Source organism: Microtus oregoni, unplaced genomic scaffold, assembly GCF_018167655.1.
Source record: "Microtus oregoni isolate MIOR12 unplaced genomic scaffold, Mior012 000442F_ref0000334, whole genome shotgun sequence".
In the NCBI taxonomy this organism is placed as follows: Eukaryota; Metazoa; Chordata; class Mammalia; order Rodentia; family Cricetidae; genus Microtus; species Microtus oregoni.
Genome location: NW_024545024.1, coordinates 6,043 through 21,133, shown reverse-complemented (window position 1 = coordinate 21,133; position 15,091 = coordinate 6,043). Strand labels below are relative to the sequence as shown.

Genomic DNA, 15,091 nt, shown 5'->3' with positions numbered 1-15,091 from the left:
GAGGGCAGCTAAAGTTCTAGGGACTTTGCCCTTGACCCGAGGGTATAAAGAGGAGGGTCTTGGTTCTTCTTTAGATTTCCCCAAGCAGCCGAGCAGGAGCTGAGACTCAGAACCTCAAGGTGAGCCCAGGGCCCCGGTCCTTAGACCAGCCCATCACCCCAGCCCTGTATTTCTCCTCCTGCTCCCTATGACATCCCGATCCCAGCCCAGGCTGCTTTGGCCCACCCCACCCCCATCAGGAGCTAGACCCTGCCCTGCCATGGGACACTCTAGTCATAGCGGTACCTGCATTTGTCCTAACACCTGGCGGCATTTCTAGTCTCTGAGAGATTACATCATCTGTAGCTGTCTCCTTGCTAGACTTTGAACATCCCAAGGGCTGTGGCTTTTTTTCAGTTACTACTGTAGCCCAGTATCTAACTCAGAATACTACACATTCGAGAAATGCTTGTTGGGACTGGGGCTGTGGCTTGCCTACTAAGCTGAGGCCCTAGGTTCCATTTCCAGCACTGTAAAACAAAAAAGCTACAAAAACCTTGCTGGCTGGATGAATGCCCTCTCGGACCTGTGACAGCACCTGGGTGTGCATCTCCAGGTGTGTCTAAGGATGGATAGACTCCCTTCAGTTGGATGTCATGCGAGTGTGGGTACCACACACAGCAATTGTCAGCTTTGTTCTAACCTCTTGACACATAGGACTCACTGTGGGTGCCCAGCATAATGTCCTATGGGGACAGAGTGGGGGGACCGGCTGTCTCCCCGCTTCCAGTCCGTGGGAGACACATGGTGCATGGGACAGCCTTTGCTTATGTGCCCAGCCCACAAGGTAAGTACTGTTCCCATACCCTGAGTCCCGTTTCCCTCTCTGTCACCTACTCCCCTCTACCTGTCTCTCCTGGGCTCCTGGGACCTTTGGGAGCTCCTAATCAGCCTCCCTACTCAGTCCTACACAGGATTCCAGGGACATCCACCTATGCATTCTCCAGTCTAAGCCCAGTGACCCTCACAGAGCACAGTTGTCCCTATGGGGAGGTCCTAGAATGCCATGAGCCACTACCTGCCAAGTTGGCCCAGGAAGAGGAGCAAAAGCCAGGTGGGCCAGGTTGCGGGGCAGCAGGGTCATGGGTAGTCACTGCCCTCACACACTGCCCACTATACTTATGCCTGCCCACCTCTAGAGTCCAGGCTGCTTCAGAAGTTGCGCCAGGCTGGTACAAAGCTCCTCAAGGTCCCGCTGATGCTGGGCTTCCTGTACCTCTTTGTCTGCTCCCTGGACGTGCTCAGCTCCGCCTTCCAGCTAGCCGGAGGTAAAGCCCGGTTGAGGAGGTCAGGGGAGGGGTTCAGAAGGATCTCGGATGATGCTCGCTTGTGTTCTGCAGGGAAGGTGGCTGGTGACATCTTCAAGGACAACGCCATCCTGTCCAACCCAGTGGCAGGGCTGGTGGTGGGGATTCTGGTGACAGTCCTGGTGCAGAGTTCCAGTACCTCAACATCCATCATCGTCAGCATGGTCTCCTCTGGCTGTGAGTTGACCCAGCATGGTCAGGGATAGAGCCCAGAGGCCTGGAGATTCAGCACGAGGGCAGGAGTGTGGATAGGAGGTTGAGGGAAAGGCGAGGGGGGCAGGGGATGCCCCAGAACCTCCTGTATTGTCCTGGAAAGCAGGCTAAGAGTTGAGCCAGGGTGTTCCAGGGATTGTGGAGAGTGGGAAGGGAGAGGACAGCTCCTGATCCCACTTCTGTTCAGTCACATAGTCACTCAGGAAAGCTGGAGAAAACCAGTCTGTAAAAACAATCACAAGAGGAAGAGACAGAGGCAGAGACAGTTGAATCTCTGTGAGTTCAAGGCCAGCCTGGTCTACAGAGCGAGTTCCAGGACAACCAGGGCCACATGGAGAAACCCTGTCTCAAAAAAATAACTAACTAAATCATCACACACATGTGATTTACTGCAAAGAATTGACTTTCACCATTGTGTGGCTGGCTGCTCATGTCTGACATTTACAAAGTCAGCATTTGAAAGAGCAGGCTGGGATGTGTTGGCAGAAACGGATCCTGCAGGCCACAGGGAAACTTTCTTCCTCCAGGAAGCTTCAGTTTTACACTTGAGGCTCTTTTATTCCGTTGGATGAGCCTGCCCAGCTCATCAAGAGCAATGTCCTTTACCTGGGGCTAGGGAGTCTCCGTGGGGAAGCGTGCTCACTACAGGTGTGAAGGCTTGGGTTTGAATTTCCAGAGCTCACATAAGAAGCTGGGCACTGCTGCATACACACAGGTGCGCGCGCGCGCACACACACACACACACACACACACACACACACAGAGAGAGAGAGAGAGAGAGAGAGAGAGAGAGAGAGAGAGAGAGGAATAATCTTTACTTAAAGTCAATTGAGTGCTACAGGTTAGTCAAGTTGACACATATAACCAACTACCACACTCGTGTGAGGTGCACCTGCACAAATATGGATTGCACAAGGTGTGAGCTCTCATAATGCACTCACGTGTACACATTCATCCTGAATAATGCCTGGGTACGCCCTGTATGGTGTGTGCTCATCTGGTCACATGTGGATATGTGCACACACGTGTAAATACACAGCTCGTGCACATGTGGACCTGTGAGACGGAGTCTAGGAAGTCAAGAGCATACTTGGAAACGGCTGTCTGGGGCTAGCACACGAATCGTGGGCCTGGTAGAGTTACTGCAGGGCAGAGCCCTATGGCCGCAACCCAATCATTTGAGAGGTCCCTCTTCTACCAGTGTTGGAGGTGAGCTCTGCCATTCCGATCATCATGGGCTCCAACATTGGAACCTCGGTCACCAACACCATTGTGGCCCTAATGCAGGCAGGGGACAGGACTGACTTCCGGCGGTGAGCTGGGGAAGGAGGGTGGGGGCTCATGCTTGTTGGGGAGAAGGCAGAACTGGGTGCCAGGACCCAGCTTGGGCACACCTTGAGTCCAACTGTCCTGCAATGTGGTGTCCTTGCTCAGGGCTTTTGCAGGGGCCACAGTGCATGACTGCTTTAACTGGCTGTCTGTTTTGGTCCTGCTGCCGCTGGAGGCTGCCACGGGCTACCTGTACCATGTCACTGGGCTCGTGGTTGCCTCCTTCAACATCCGTGGTGGCCGAGATGCCCCTGACCTTCTCAAGGTCATCACAGAACCCTTCACGAAGCTCATTATCCAGGTGAGGGCAGGACCTGGCGTGGGGTGGACAGATGCGGGCTAATAAGTGGTCCTACCTTCAGCTCTGTGTCATCGCCCTGGCGTGGGGTTGACATATGCGGGATAAGTGGCCCTACCTTCAGCTCTGTGTCATCTCGCTCACAGCTGGACAAGTCTGTCATCACCAGCATTGCCGTGGGGGATGAGTCCCTGAGGAATCACAGTCTCATCCGGACTTGGTGCCACCCAGACCCACCCGAGGTGAGTTCCAGAGCCAAGCCTAGGGAAGAAGATGCTCCCTTTAGACCACCTGCCTGTTGGTTCCATAGACCCTGGAAATCGTTTTGCTTGGGGTGAGCAGATAACGTGGAATTTTTCTGTGTCAGTATACCCATGGCAGACGTTGGTAATCCCTCCTAACTGCACAAACCGCGGTAGGCAAATATCTGAATATTAGCATTGGCATGTAGTTGATCTGGTCCAAGGGTGGTGTTCTCTCTCTCTCTCTCTCTCTCTCTCTCTCTCTCTTTCTTCTTCCTTCCCTTCCCTTCCCCTTCCTTCCTTCCTTCCTACCTTTTCTTTCTTTCTTTTTTTTTTTGGGGGGGGGTCGTTGTTCTGTTTTGTTTTGTTGGGTTTTTTCCGAGACAGAATTTCATGGTGTTGCCCAGGCTGGCCTCCAACTCACAGAGATCCACCTGCCTCTGTCTCCTGAGTACTGGGATTAAAGGCGTGCACCTCCACTAGCCCCACCTTGGACCAGTGGTTTTCAAAGAGCTATTGTTCCCAAGATTGACAGCATCCAGTCCTACCTGGGAGCCTATTAGAAATGCAGAGCAGACACAGTGTAGAAGAGAATCCACAGCACAGCATATATACATATATACATAGCATATATACACCCTTCCTAGACCTACTGGATCAGAAAATCCACAGCTTAGCATATATACACTCTTCCTAGACCCACTGAATCAGAAAAAAAAATCTCTGGGAACGGGCCCAGTTGCTTGATCTCCATCTTGCCATCTAACTTTTTTCCATGGTTGCTTGAAAAACCGAGGATCAAACTGAACTCTCTGCTTTCACAGATAGAGACACAGGCTCCAAGAGGCTAAGCAGTTTGCCCGGAACTACCAGGCCACAGGGACACTGGAGGCTGGTCCCTCAGCTCTGCCGTGCTTGGGGCTGAGGTCTGAGCAATGTAGACGGGGATGCGGGAGAAGAGAGCTATGTAGATAGTGAGAGTCTTGGACCCTAGAGTTCGGGTTGAGGAGCCAGGCAATGGCTGTCACACTGGGCGGGTGTCACACTGGGCAGCCCCTGAGAGACACAGCAATCACACATGCTGGCAGGGGACTCCTTCATCCTTTGTCCTCCTGCATTGTCTCTGTTCCTTCTACTGCCCAGAATGAAAAACTGCTCAGATTGGTTGGACATTCATGGATCAGCCATTATGCCCATGGTACAAGGCATAATAGCAAGGCGATTACGGACAAAGGAGCGGGCAATTAGCATACTTTCTTACTCAGCCATAAAAGGGAAAATGCTTCGTCCAAACCATAATCTTCCAAATTTGCTTCTGCTTAATTATTACGTACAAGAAATAACTCCATTTAGAAAGGCTACAGGGAACTCCAAAGCGCACAGCAAAGGCACAAGCCCATCCTCCACCTTCCCTCCTCTTGCTGGTGGATGTTCCCGGACCTCTCTGCCAGCACTGATAGAAAACAGCCCATCACCTCACCCTGCAATGCTCCTTTGCATCCCAAGTGGCACGCAGCCCCAGTTCTGCTCTTCTGAGAGTTCAAGGCAGTTCGACAACAGAAAGCCCACGTGGACAGCTTTGAAGCTGGCTTTTGACCTGCCAAACGCGTCAGCTACCTTCTCATGAGCTCTCTGGCTCTCTCAGGAAAGCTCTGTGAGTCACTGCTGCCTCAGAGAGTAGAGGAAGAGAAATCACATACTGATCAAAAAAAAAAAAAAAGCCACCTAGAGATTTCCGGTCTGACAGCTGACTTGGGCAAGACTCTACCTGTGCCCTGAACTGCCTCACCTACTATGTCCTGGAGCGAGACCAGCCAGGTGGACCGTTTTACATGAATGGAAACTGAAGCTCGGTGACGGGAAGCCACTGCCGAGCTCCCTTGGCGGCGGCGGCGGGGCCTCCCTTCCCGACTTCCCGCTTCCAGCTGCGGCTTGCCAGGGCACCGGTTCAGTTGCCACACTAGCAGAAACCTCTCTCGGCAACAGCAGGTCGGATTTCTTGGCTTGGGACGTAAAGCTGGATCTGAGCCCCCTGCTCTCTGCCTCCCTCTGGACCTGTGCCCTGCAGGAATGGGACTCAGCACAGCCACATCTCGCGCTCCTGGCGTGTGCGTGGGTGGCTCTTCCTATTCCACCCCCACCTGCCCCCTGGGCCGCAAAGTTTTTCTTTTCTTTTCTTTTTTTTTTCTTTTCCAACACTCATGACCTCCAGCCTTCACCATACTGGGGAGTGAACGTTGATCAAACCAGTTTCCAGGAGCCCTAGACAGGACAGGTCAGGACCTATGCCACCCAGGACAGGACAGGATGAGAGTTTTCCTGATGTGGAAAGGGACAAACAGGCCATTTTGGAGTTCGAAACTTCTGGATGATCAGTGGCCTGGCCTTGTGCTTGAAATTCCTTTCCCGTGAGTCACATTTGTGATTGTAAACTGTCCCTGCCTGGGTTAAGTAGCCTCTTTGGAGGACTGGTCACTGGGGACCACTGTTATTACATCCCTACTCTGCAGATAGGAAACAGCCTCACTCAGAGAGAGGAACACCGGCTTCCTGTATTATTGGTTCCTATAATGGAGGAAGGTCTCCATCCTGATGGGATCCTCACTCCTCAATCAGCTGCATCTCCCAGATGCTGGTCTAATGTACCTCCGCCAGTTCCTATGTCTCTTTCTGCCCATGGTGCCACCAGACCCCTTCAAGGCTGGTGGACTGGAGATTCTCTAAGAAGTTCTCCCTTCGGCCACCAGATGGTGCCACTGGCCCAGAATGCTCCTGTTTTCAGAAGAACAAAGGCCCCACAGCTACCATAGCCCAGAGGGGAAGCTATTGTGCAATCCCACATCCTCTGTGGTTCTCTCCTGAGGAAGGACTCTTGAAGTAGCATGGTCCTTTGTGAACTTAATCATGCCCTTCAGTTCCCAGAAGTGTCTCCATCTAGAGTGTCCCTGTAGGCTCTTAAATACCAACTCCCTCTTCCAAGATGCTTCCTACTAGCCTGTAGGGAAAAGAAGGCAGCATTAAAAACTTCATTATGGAGACAGCTGACGCCCAGAGAGCTTAAGTGTACAGATCCAAGTCACACAGTTGAGAACAGCTCAGCCACAGCGTGAGTCCAGGACTATGGGACACTCATTGCTTCTGTTTTCCCGTAAGCGTTTCCACCCCACTCCCTGTCTATTCCTCCACTCCTCCCGGAGAGGATGGACAGACATCTTGGGAACATGCCCAGATCCGGGCCTCTGAGCTCTATTAACTAGGCCGGACTTCCCACCTTTTCCTCTGCCCTGTAAGATCTCCTTAGAGGCTTTTCTCTCCCCTCAGTCCCTTCCTGGCCTGGCTTTGCAGTGACCCCTCTCTGTCACTCCTATTGTCTCCACTTTAGCGTCCCTGGCTCCCCTTCTGGGCTCAATTAAGGCCACACAAGTCCAGGAAGAAAAGCCAAGGTTCTAGATCCCCATAGCAGGGTGAAGCACAGCTCAGCAATGGAAGCTTGTGATTAGCACGTGTGAGGTCTGGGTTCAAGGTTCAATCTCCAGCAACAAAATTACAAATAACACTCTGGATAGCTCGGCCCTCAGCCTTGTCCTGAACCTGGCTCAGTCAACCCTATGCCAAGCTCCTCATCCCCCTCTGGCCTCTATATGACCCACAAACCCCCTCTCTAGGAGGCCCCAGGATGCAGCTCAGAGAAAGCTGGTGAGGCTCACATGCATCTCAGGAGGGCATCTGCTTCTAGAGCTTCCGGCTGGGCACCTCCAGAAGGTCCACCAAGTTCTTCCCCCGCAAAATGCCTGTATCCACAGGCATGTCTGCAGGAGTCACTGGTCGTGGTCTAGGAGGTTAGTCACCTACCGTGTGGGATGCCCAGGAAGGCAGGAAGAGAGGCAGTGCGTCCCTTATCTGGGGCTGTGGTAGCCAGGCCCTGAGGTGAGGACTTAATGCATGTTTTCTCCTTTGACCTTTACATTTTTATTATTCCAATTTTTCTCAAATATCTGTATTTTTATGTTCATTGGTGTTTTGCCTGTATGTATGTCTGTGTAAAGGTGTCAGCTCTTGGAGTTATAGACAACTGTGAGCTACCTTGTGAGCACTGGGAATTGAACCCGGGTCCTCTGGAAGAGCAGCCAGTGCTCTTAATCACTGAGCCATCTCTCCAGCCCCCTAGTTTTTATTTCTTGTTGTTTTGTTTGATTCTTGAGACAAGATCTCACTGTAGTACAGGCAGGCCTTAAACTCATGGCAATCCCCCTGCCTCAGCTTCCCAAGTGCCCATCTTAATTTTTATTCTCTCAGATGACTTTTATCCTAGTTTCTCACCTAGAGTTCAGGCCTCCAGTCTGGATGGTGCCCTGGCCTAGATTTAGTGAACTGGAAATAACAGCTGAGCACCTGGCCCTGCTCAATGGAGCATGCCTCACTAACACACATCCTGATGTTAAACTAGTTGCCAGAAACTGACCCTAGGGTCACTCTCAGGGTTCTTGTTTTGCTTGTTTGGGATGCTGCTCGCGTAGACAAGGGCTGTACCATTGGCCTGTGCCCCAACCTGACACACACTCTCTAAATGATATGGTTGGGAACAAACCTAAAGAAGTTATAACATCAAATTGTCAGCTCACTCCGCCCAAGCCCCACCCTTAGCTTTTCCAAGCCACACCCATTCCGCCTCCTGTCACTGCTGCACGGTTCCTGAAAAGCAAGGCATCTGGGGTCCCTTGTCAGCACCTCCTTAATCCAGTGAAACTATGGATTGATAGCCTACAGACAGAAGGGAAGCTTCCACAGGCCTGGGAACTCTGCTTCCTAAACCTGAAAATGTGTCTCTTTTGGCCTAGTGACACAGGCTGTGAATTCCAAGTACTTGGGAGACTGAGGCAGGAGGATGGCAAGTCCAAGCCCTATCTGGACTTTGAGACCCCATCTCAAAATTTAAAAAAAAAATAATGAAATGAGAGAGAAAAAATTAAATGAGAATTTGGGATGTAGCTCAGTGGTGGGATTTTTGCCTAAATTTGTGAGGGTCTAAGTTCAATCCAGAGTATTGAAAAAAAAATCTCAGAGTAGAGCTACAATATGCACAGAGATTGAAGAATTTTTACCTAAAACCCCAGAAGTGTGGTTTCTATGGTAGGACTAGGAGGCTGGACCACTCTGGGATGCACCCTTGGTTGGTGACAATGGCTGGAGCTGAATAGCTACTGTCTCTGCACCCACCATCCTCACATGTAGCTTGGCTCACAGTTTATGTCCCCTCTACCCAGTGACATTACCAGAAAGACCCCCCTCGCTTACCCACAGTAGATCCAGAAAGAAGAAATGGGACGGGGCTAGACCCTCGGCCGTCACTGACCCTCCTTCCACTTGGATCTCCCCAAGGGCAAGGAACTGAGCGAGGGCAGAATAGAGTTCGGGCTAAGTGAGCTTTAGGGGGGTCATGGGGCAGGTACGGAGGAAGAAGGCGTTAAGAAAGGAACAGGTAAGAACAGATGGGGATAAAAGGACTTTCAGAAAAAGGGGTATGGATGCCACTGAGAAGTAGGGGGACCAAGACGAGAAGCTGCTAATCTGGTGATTGGGGTGACCACTGGTCCCAGGGGTCTCCAGTTCAGGGGAATAGAACATATCCAAGGCCACATTCCAGAGTGATAAGGATTTCAACGTCATCTTCTCTCCAGAGGAGATGGGCTCAGAGCAGGGAAGCAGCATGCTCATGATCTCAGAGCTAGAAACACAGCTCCCTTCCCCCACAGCTCCCAAACCTCCCTCTTAGCTCCACCCAGGCTGTGCTTGTCAAGATTCTCTAAGTCACCTTCCTCTGAATATAGGCTTCCACTTCTATGTCCAGGATAGAGGCCAACATCAGCTTTGCAAACACCACCGTGGGAAAATGTAAGTACCTGCAACACAGGAGGTGGCCCACATGACAGGCTCATAGGGAGCCATCCCCTGGCTGGCTCCTGCTGGGTCCAGCCCCAGGAAAGACAGCTGACTCCTGGATTTAGGTCAGTCACTGCTATGGAGGCCAAAGGAACTTGATGTGGGAGTCAGGCTCACAGTCCAGTGGGGTGGCAGAGGTGGGAAGCGGGTGTAGCGGTGAACACTCAGCAGCCTGATGCCACCCTTTTAGGCAACCATCTCTTCGTGGACACGGGGCTGCCGGACTTGGCTGTGGGGCTCATCCTGTTGGCTGGCTCTCTGGTGGTTCTGTGCAGCTGTCTCATTCTCCTAGTCAAGATGCTCAACTCTCTGCTCAAGGGCCAAGTGGCCAACGTCATCCAGAAGGTCATCAACACGGGTGAGTTGGGGGAAGGCTGCAGGCCGAGGCATGGCCCAGATGGGCTCTGTCAGATGTTGTTAAATCCATGCCTATTATCTTCACGCCTCAGTTTCCCCTGTGTGAATCAAGAAGGGGTGGGACCAGGTCAATTTGGAGACTCCTGAGATACTGACAGCCAGAAACCTGGGCTGCTACTGGCTGTTGTGTGCTCTAGCAGATGGGCAGGCTTAGAAGCCACAGTTTGGTTTTTCTTGTTTGAGTTTTTTAAGGCATGGTCTCATACAACCCATGGGGCTCTAGACCTTGCTGTGTAACCTAGACTGGTCAAGGACTTCCGACGTTCTTGCTTTGACTTCTCAAGTGCTGGGATTACAGCTATGCACAGCCATGTCTAGCTAAAATCCTCTGTTTAATTGACAAATGGACACCAAGCCCTTACTGGGTGCCACAGGATACAGGAGTGAGGCAAATAGAGATGGAGCCTGATCCCAAGATCTCAGAATTGCAATTTCCTCATCAAACTAGGCAACCGGGCCGTTTTGGGCTGTGTCCCAAATGGTGACAGTGTCATAGATCTGAGCAGTTATTAGCCTATAGGCCCACCATTTCCTCATGCAACCTGGGTGGGCCCATCTTTTCAGTCACCAAGCAAACCCTGTGTCCATCTGGGCCTTCCCCAGGTAGCCCCTCACTTTATTCCCAGTAGATGAAGAAGGAAGGAATAATTTGAAGATGGAGCAAGGAGACTGCTAAGGAGGTAGAAAAATGGCAGCACAACAGAAGGCAGGAAGAGGCTGTTCCTACAGATGCTCAGAGGTCTCTCTGAGGAGGAGACGCTTGCTTGAGCAGAGACCTGTGTAAGTGTCAAATTCGGATGAAGTGGCCAGATGTGGCGGCACTCGAGAAGTACAGACACAGGGACTTAGCTAGCTTAGGCTCTATAGACAGACCTTGTCTAAAGAAACAGAAATTTTTTTTTTTCGAGACAAGGTTTCTTTGTGTAGTTTTGGCTGTCTTGGAACTCACTCTGTAGACCAAGCTGCCCTTGAATTCACAGGGATCCGCCTGCCTCTGCTTCCCAAGTACTGGGGTTAAAGGTGTGCACCACCACCCAGCAACTTTTTTTGGGGGGGGGGTGTCTCATTATTCACTCGTAGCTAGCCTGGAATTTGATATGTAGACCATGCTGGCCTTGAGCTCAGAAATTCGCTTGTCTCTGCCTCCAGAGTGCTGGCTTTAAAAACATGCACCCCCAAGCTCTTCCGTAGTAAACTTAGAGGAGGGCAGGAGAGATGGCTCCATTGGTGCTGTGCTTCTCCTACAAGCCCAAGAACCGGAGCTGGATCTCCATAACCCACATAAGAGCATGTTGTGCATGCCTGTACCGCCAGTGCTTTGAGGCAGAGATGGGGGAGCCCCATACGGCTGACCGGCGACAGGGGATCCCCATATGGCTGGCCGGCCAGTCAAGCCTCTTGATGAGATCTAGGTTCAGTGAGAGGCCTCGTCTCAAAAAAATAAGACAGAGAGAGATAAAGACACCCCAAATTGACCTCTGGCTTCACACACAGAGAAACAAAATAAATGTGAATAAAACCCAGATGTGATGGCTCATAACTGTAACCTCTGCACTTTGAAGGCTGAGGCAGGAGGATTAATGAGAGAGTTTGATGATGACTTGGACTATAGAGTGAAACTTTATCTTACTGCTACCCCTTCCCCCCAAAATCCTCCACATAAAACAAGTGGTAAAGGAAGAATAGGAGTGTTGCTCAATGATGAAGCGTTTGCTCCCCATACTTGAGGTTCAGGGGTCCATCCCCAACACTGATAAAGAGAGAAACCTAGGTAGAAGAAGAGCATTCTGAGTGGGAGGACCAGCAAGTTCAAAGCCTGGAGAGTAGCAATCATAGCAGGATTGGGACAGAGAGGAATGGCTGGCAGCATCTTGGGCGGGGCAGGCTGCGGCTAACGCTGACAGAGATACAGCCAGTTCTAAGGGGGCCCTAAACTCTGCTCAGAGCCCCTGTTTTACTGAGGGTGATGGCGCATTTGCATACTTTGGGGCAGAGGAATGACGTCCTCTGATTTCTGTTTTAAACTACATTGTGGGCACTGGGGGTCCCCACATGACAAACGTGGGGATATGGGATGAGCAAATGTCTTGGGAGTAGGAGAAACAAGGGAGGTCAGGAAGGGCTTTCTAGCAAGGTGGCTTGCGGTGGTGGGAGTATGTTTGGCACTCTCTATCTGTGGGACCCTGATCTGCAGATTCAGTCAGTCATGGATCAAAAACATTCCAGGAAAATAATTGCATCTGTCTTGAAGCAGAATTTTGTCATTTTTTTCTTGGACAATATGATATAACAAGTATTTATGCTTTTACAATGTTCTTTTTGACACAATGCAGCCCTGGCTGGTATGGAACTCACTATGTAGACCAGGCTACATAGAAATCCACTTCCCTCTGACTTTTGAGTACTGAGATTAAAGGTGTGCACCACCACCCATATTATATGTGTGTGTGTGTTCTTGTGTGTATACACTATCACTATATTGTGAGTTTGGGTGTGTGCACATGTGCACACCATGGCACATGTGAAAGTCAGACATATGAACTGGTTTAATTCTTCCACTATGTAGACCCCAAGGACTGAACTCAGGTCACGAGGCTCAGCAGCAAAGGCCTTTTTCCACTCAGCCCCTCAGCAATCACGACCTTTACCTATATTAGGTATGATAAATCAATTAGATGTGATTTAAAGCACAGTACAACACGAACACTGGCCCCAGGCAAATGCCTCACTATGTTACAGAAGCACGCTTAGATGTTGGTGTCCATGGGCATCCCTGGCCTACACCCCATGGATTTAAATATTAGAGTATTATGGGCAGAGAGAATAGCTAGGGCAAAGACACAAAAGAGTGTAATAGCCCAAGTAAGAAAGTGTGTTAATCACAAGAGTTCCCTGGGCAAAAGAAAGGAGCAGGGGACCAGCTAGATTCTCAGGGGGCAACTCCTCCCTAAGGACCTCCTTGAAGAGCAAGGAGGCCTGCTCTCCCAAGGCCTCTCACTGACATGACTTACTGTGGATTTGGGTTCCTTTCAGACTTTCCCGCCCCCTTCACCTGGGTCACGGGCTACTTTGCCATGATCGTGGGTGCCAGCATGACCTTTGTTGTCCAGAGCAGTTCTGTGTTCACCTCCGCCATCACCCCACTCATCGGTGAGTTGCCCATGCCTGGCAACAGGCAGCAGTGCTGTGGGTTGCGTGTGTGACTCAGGAAGAGTTAGAAAGAAATGCCATACTCTCTCCTGCCCACCAGGCCTGGGTGTGATCAGTATTGAGCGTGCCTACCCTCTCACCCTGGGCTCCAACATTGGCACTACCACCACAGCCATCCTGGCAGCACTGGCCAGCCCCAAGGAGAAGCTATCCAGCTCCTTTCAGGTACGTGGGGGAGAGTGGGCCATCTGTAGAGGCAGAGGGCCGGGGTGCAGGCCCAGTGGATGATGTGACAATGTATAAGCAACATCAATCGCCTGATAACATGACCCGCTCCTCTCCATGGAAATTGCTCTGGACAAAGCTGACTTAACTCCTCTCTTAAGACCTCGGTGTCCAATAGGGAGCCACTGCTGTACTGTATCCTTAGACAGCCAGTCAGGGTCACAATGTGGCTATGTGCTGCTGTCAGAGAGGCCAGGCCCAATCTGGGGGAATCAAGGATGCTTTGAATTGGGGATGGTAAGCAGATGGCAAAGGGATTGGTCTAGAAGCAAAACAGCTGACAAGATGCTGACCAATTAAAAGCCTGGAATAGGCAAGCCAGGAATTAATCTAATGCTAAAGTCAGGCATGGTAGTAGATGCCTATAATCCCAGCACTTGGAAAAACACACACACACACACAGCAAAAAGCTCAAAGTCTGCCTATTCTATATAGTGAGACCCTGTGTCAGATGGGCAGGCCTCTCAGCTGCTGGGGTCTCATGAGAGGCGGTCACTGGGACACAGGGGGAGCGTTTAGCAACACATATTTTAATAGCCAGTCTGGAGATCTGGAGTCACATCGGCTCCAGAGTTCCTCCTGCTGCCCTGAGCATGTGGGGCCTCTGTTCCAGCCCTGCTAGGCTCCCGTGGGAACGCATTATCAACCTCGCCCCTCTACATTCTCCTCTGCAGATCGCCCTCTGTCACTTCTTCTTCAACATCTCGGGCATCTTGCTGTGGTACCCACTGCCCTGCACACGCCTGCCCATCCGCATGGCCAAGGCGCTGGGCAAACGCACCGCCAAGTACCGCTGGTTTGCAGTCCTCTACCTCCTCGTGTGCTTCCTGCTTCTGCCCTCACTGGTGTTTGGCATCTCCATGGCAGGCTGGCAGGCTATGGTCGGTGTGGGTGCACCCTTTGGGGCCCTGCTGGCCTTTGTGGTGCTCGTTAATGTCCTGCAGAACCGAAGTCCTGGGCACCTACCCAAGTGGCTGCAGACATGGGACTTCCTGCCCCGCTGGATGCACTCTTTGCAGCCCCTGGATGGTCTGATCACACGAGTCACCTTGTGCTACGCCAGGCCTGAACCCCGTTCACCTCAACTTCCCCCCAGAGTCTTTCTGGAGGAGCTTCCGCCTGCCACACCCTCCCCCCACCTCGCACTGCCTGCTCACCACAATGCCACCCGTCTCTAGGCTGTGGGCCCAGACCGCTGCCCGACTAGGAAGCAGAGTGTTTATGGGGCCCGCAGCAGAAGGGCAGGGGTGTGTGCGTGCGCATGTGTGTAGATGCACATCAGTTGAGGTTCATGATTTTGTACCACCCTTGGGTACCCGTCCAGATGCAGGGTCATAGTAATGTGGGCTTTTGTAATGAAGAGGCAGTGTGCACAAGTTCATGTGTTAGATGGTGTGTCTGTGTGGCCACCAGTGTAGGAAAGTCCACGTGTGAACATTGTGTGTCAACCCATGTATGTGTACAGACAAGCCTACACAATAGGTGTGTGTGTATATATACAGGAGGCTGTATACAAGGAGCAGGCTATCTCGCCATAAGTCTGGCTGTTTGTAGATACAAGACCCGAGCTTGTGTCCTTGTGTACACAGATGACTATGAGTAAAGGTGGCTTTGGATCGGTGGTGATGTGGTTGTTCACTTGTGCTCAGGTGCAAGTCAGAATCACTGGCTGAATTCTCCTCCCTCTCTACCACCTTCTCTCCCATGTCATCTTCCTCACCCTCACCAAGGGCTTCAGCACCACCGCTATGATCCCTTTTTTGAAAACCAGAAAGGAATTAAACTTTCGTTATTTGGGACTACTTTTGCTTTGCATCTGAGCAAAGAGAAGGTCAAGACAGAGGTCGGCAGCACCATCCTCCTTCAAATGC

The 15,091-nt window shown here is 51.4% G+C and overlaps 1 protein-coding gene across 1 annotated transcript; it reads left to right on the top strand.

Annotated features, from left to right (window-relative positions):
* Nucleotides 1–720: 720 nt before the first annotated feature.
* Nucleotides 721–14,398, top strand: LOC121445736 (sodium-dependent phosphate transport protein 2A). The gene is made up of 12 exons (XM_041647885.1): nucleotides 721–826; nucleotides 944–1,093; nucleotides 1,179–1,307; nucleotides 1,380–1,523; nucleotides 2,761–2,872; nucleotides 2,994–3,189; nucleotides 3,333–3,428; nucleotides 9,257–9,320; nucleotides 9,559–9,726; nucleotides 12,819–12,935; nucleotides 13,036–13,160; nucleotides 13,895–14,398. The coding sequence occupies exons 1-12, from the start codon at nucleotides 721–723 to the stop codon at nucleotides 14,396–14,398; spliced, it is 1,911 nt and encodes a 636-aa protein (XP_041503819.1).
* The last annotated feature ends 693 nt before the right edge of the window (nucleotides 14,399–15,091 follow it).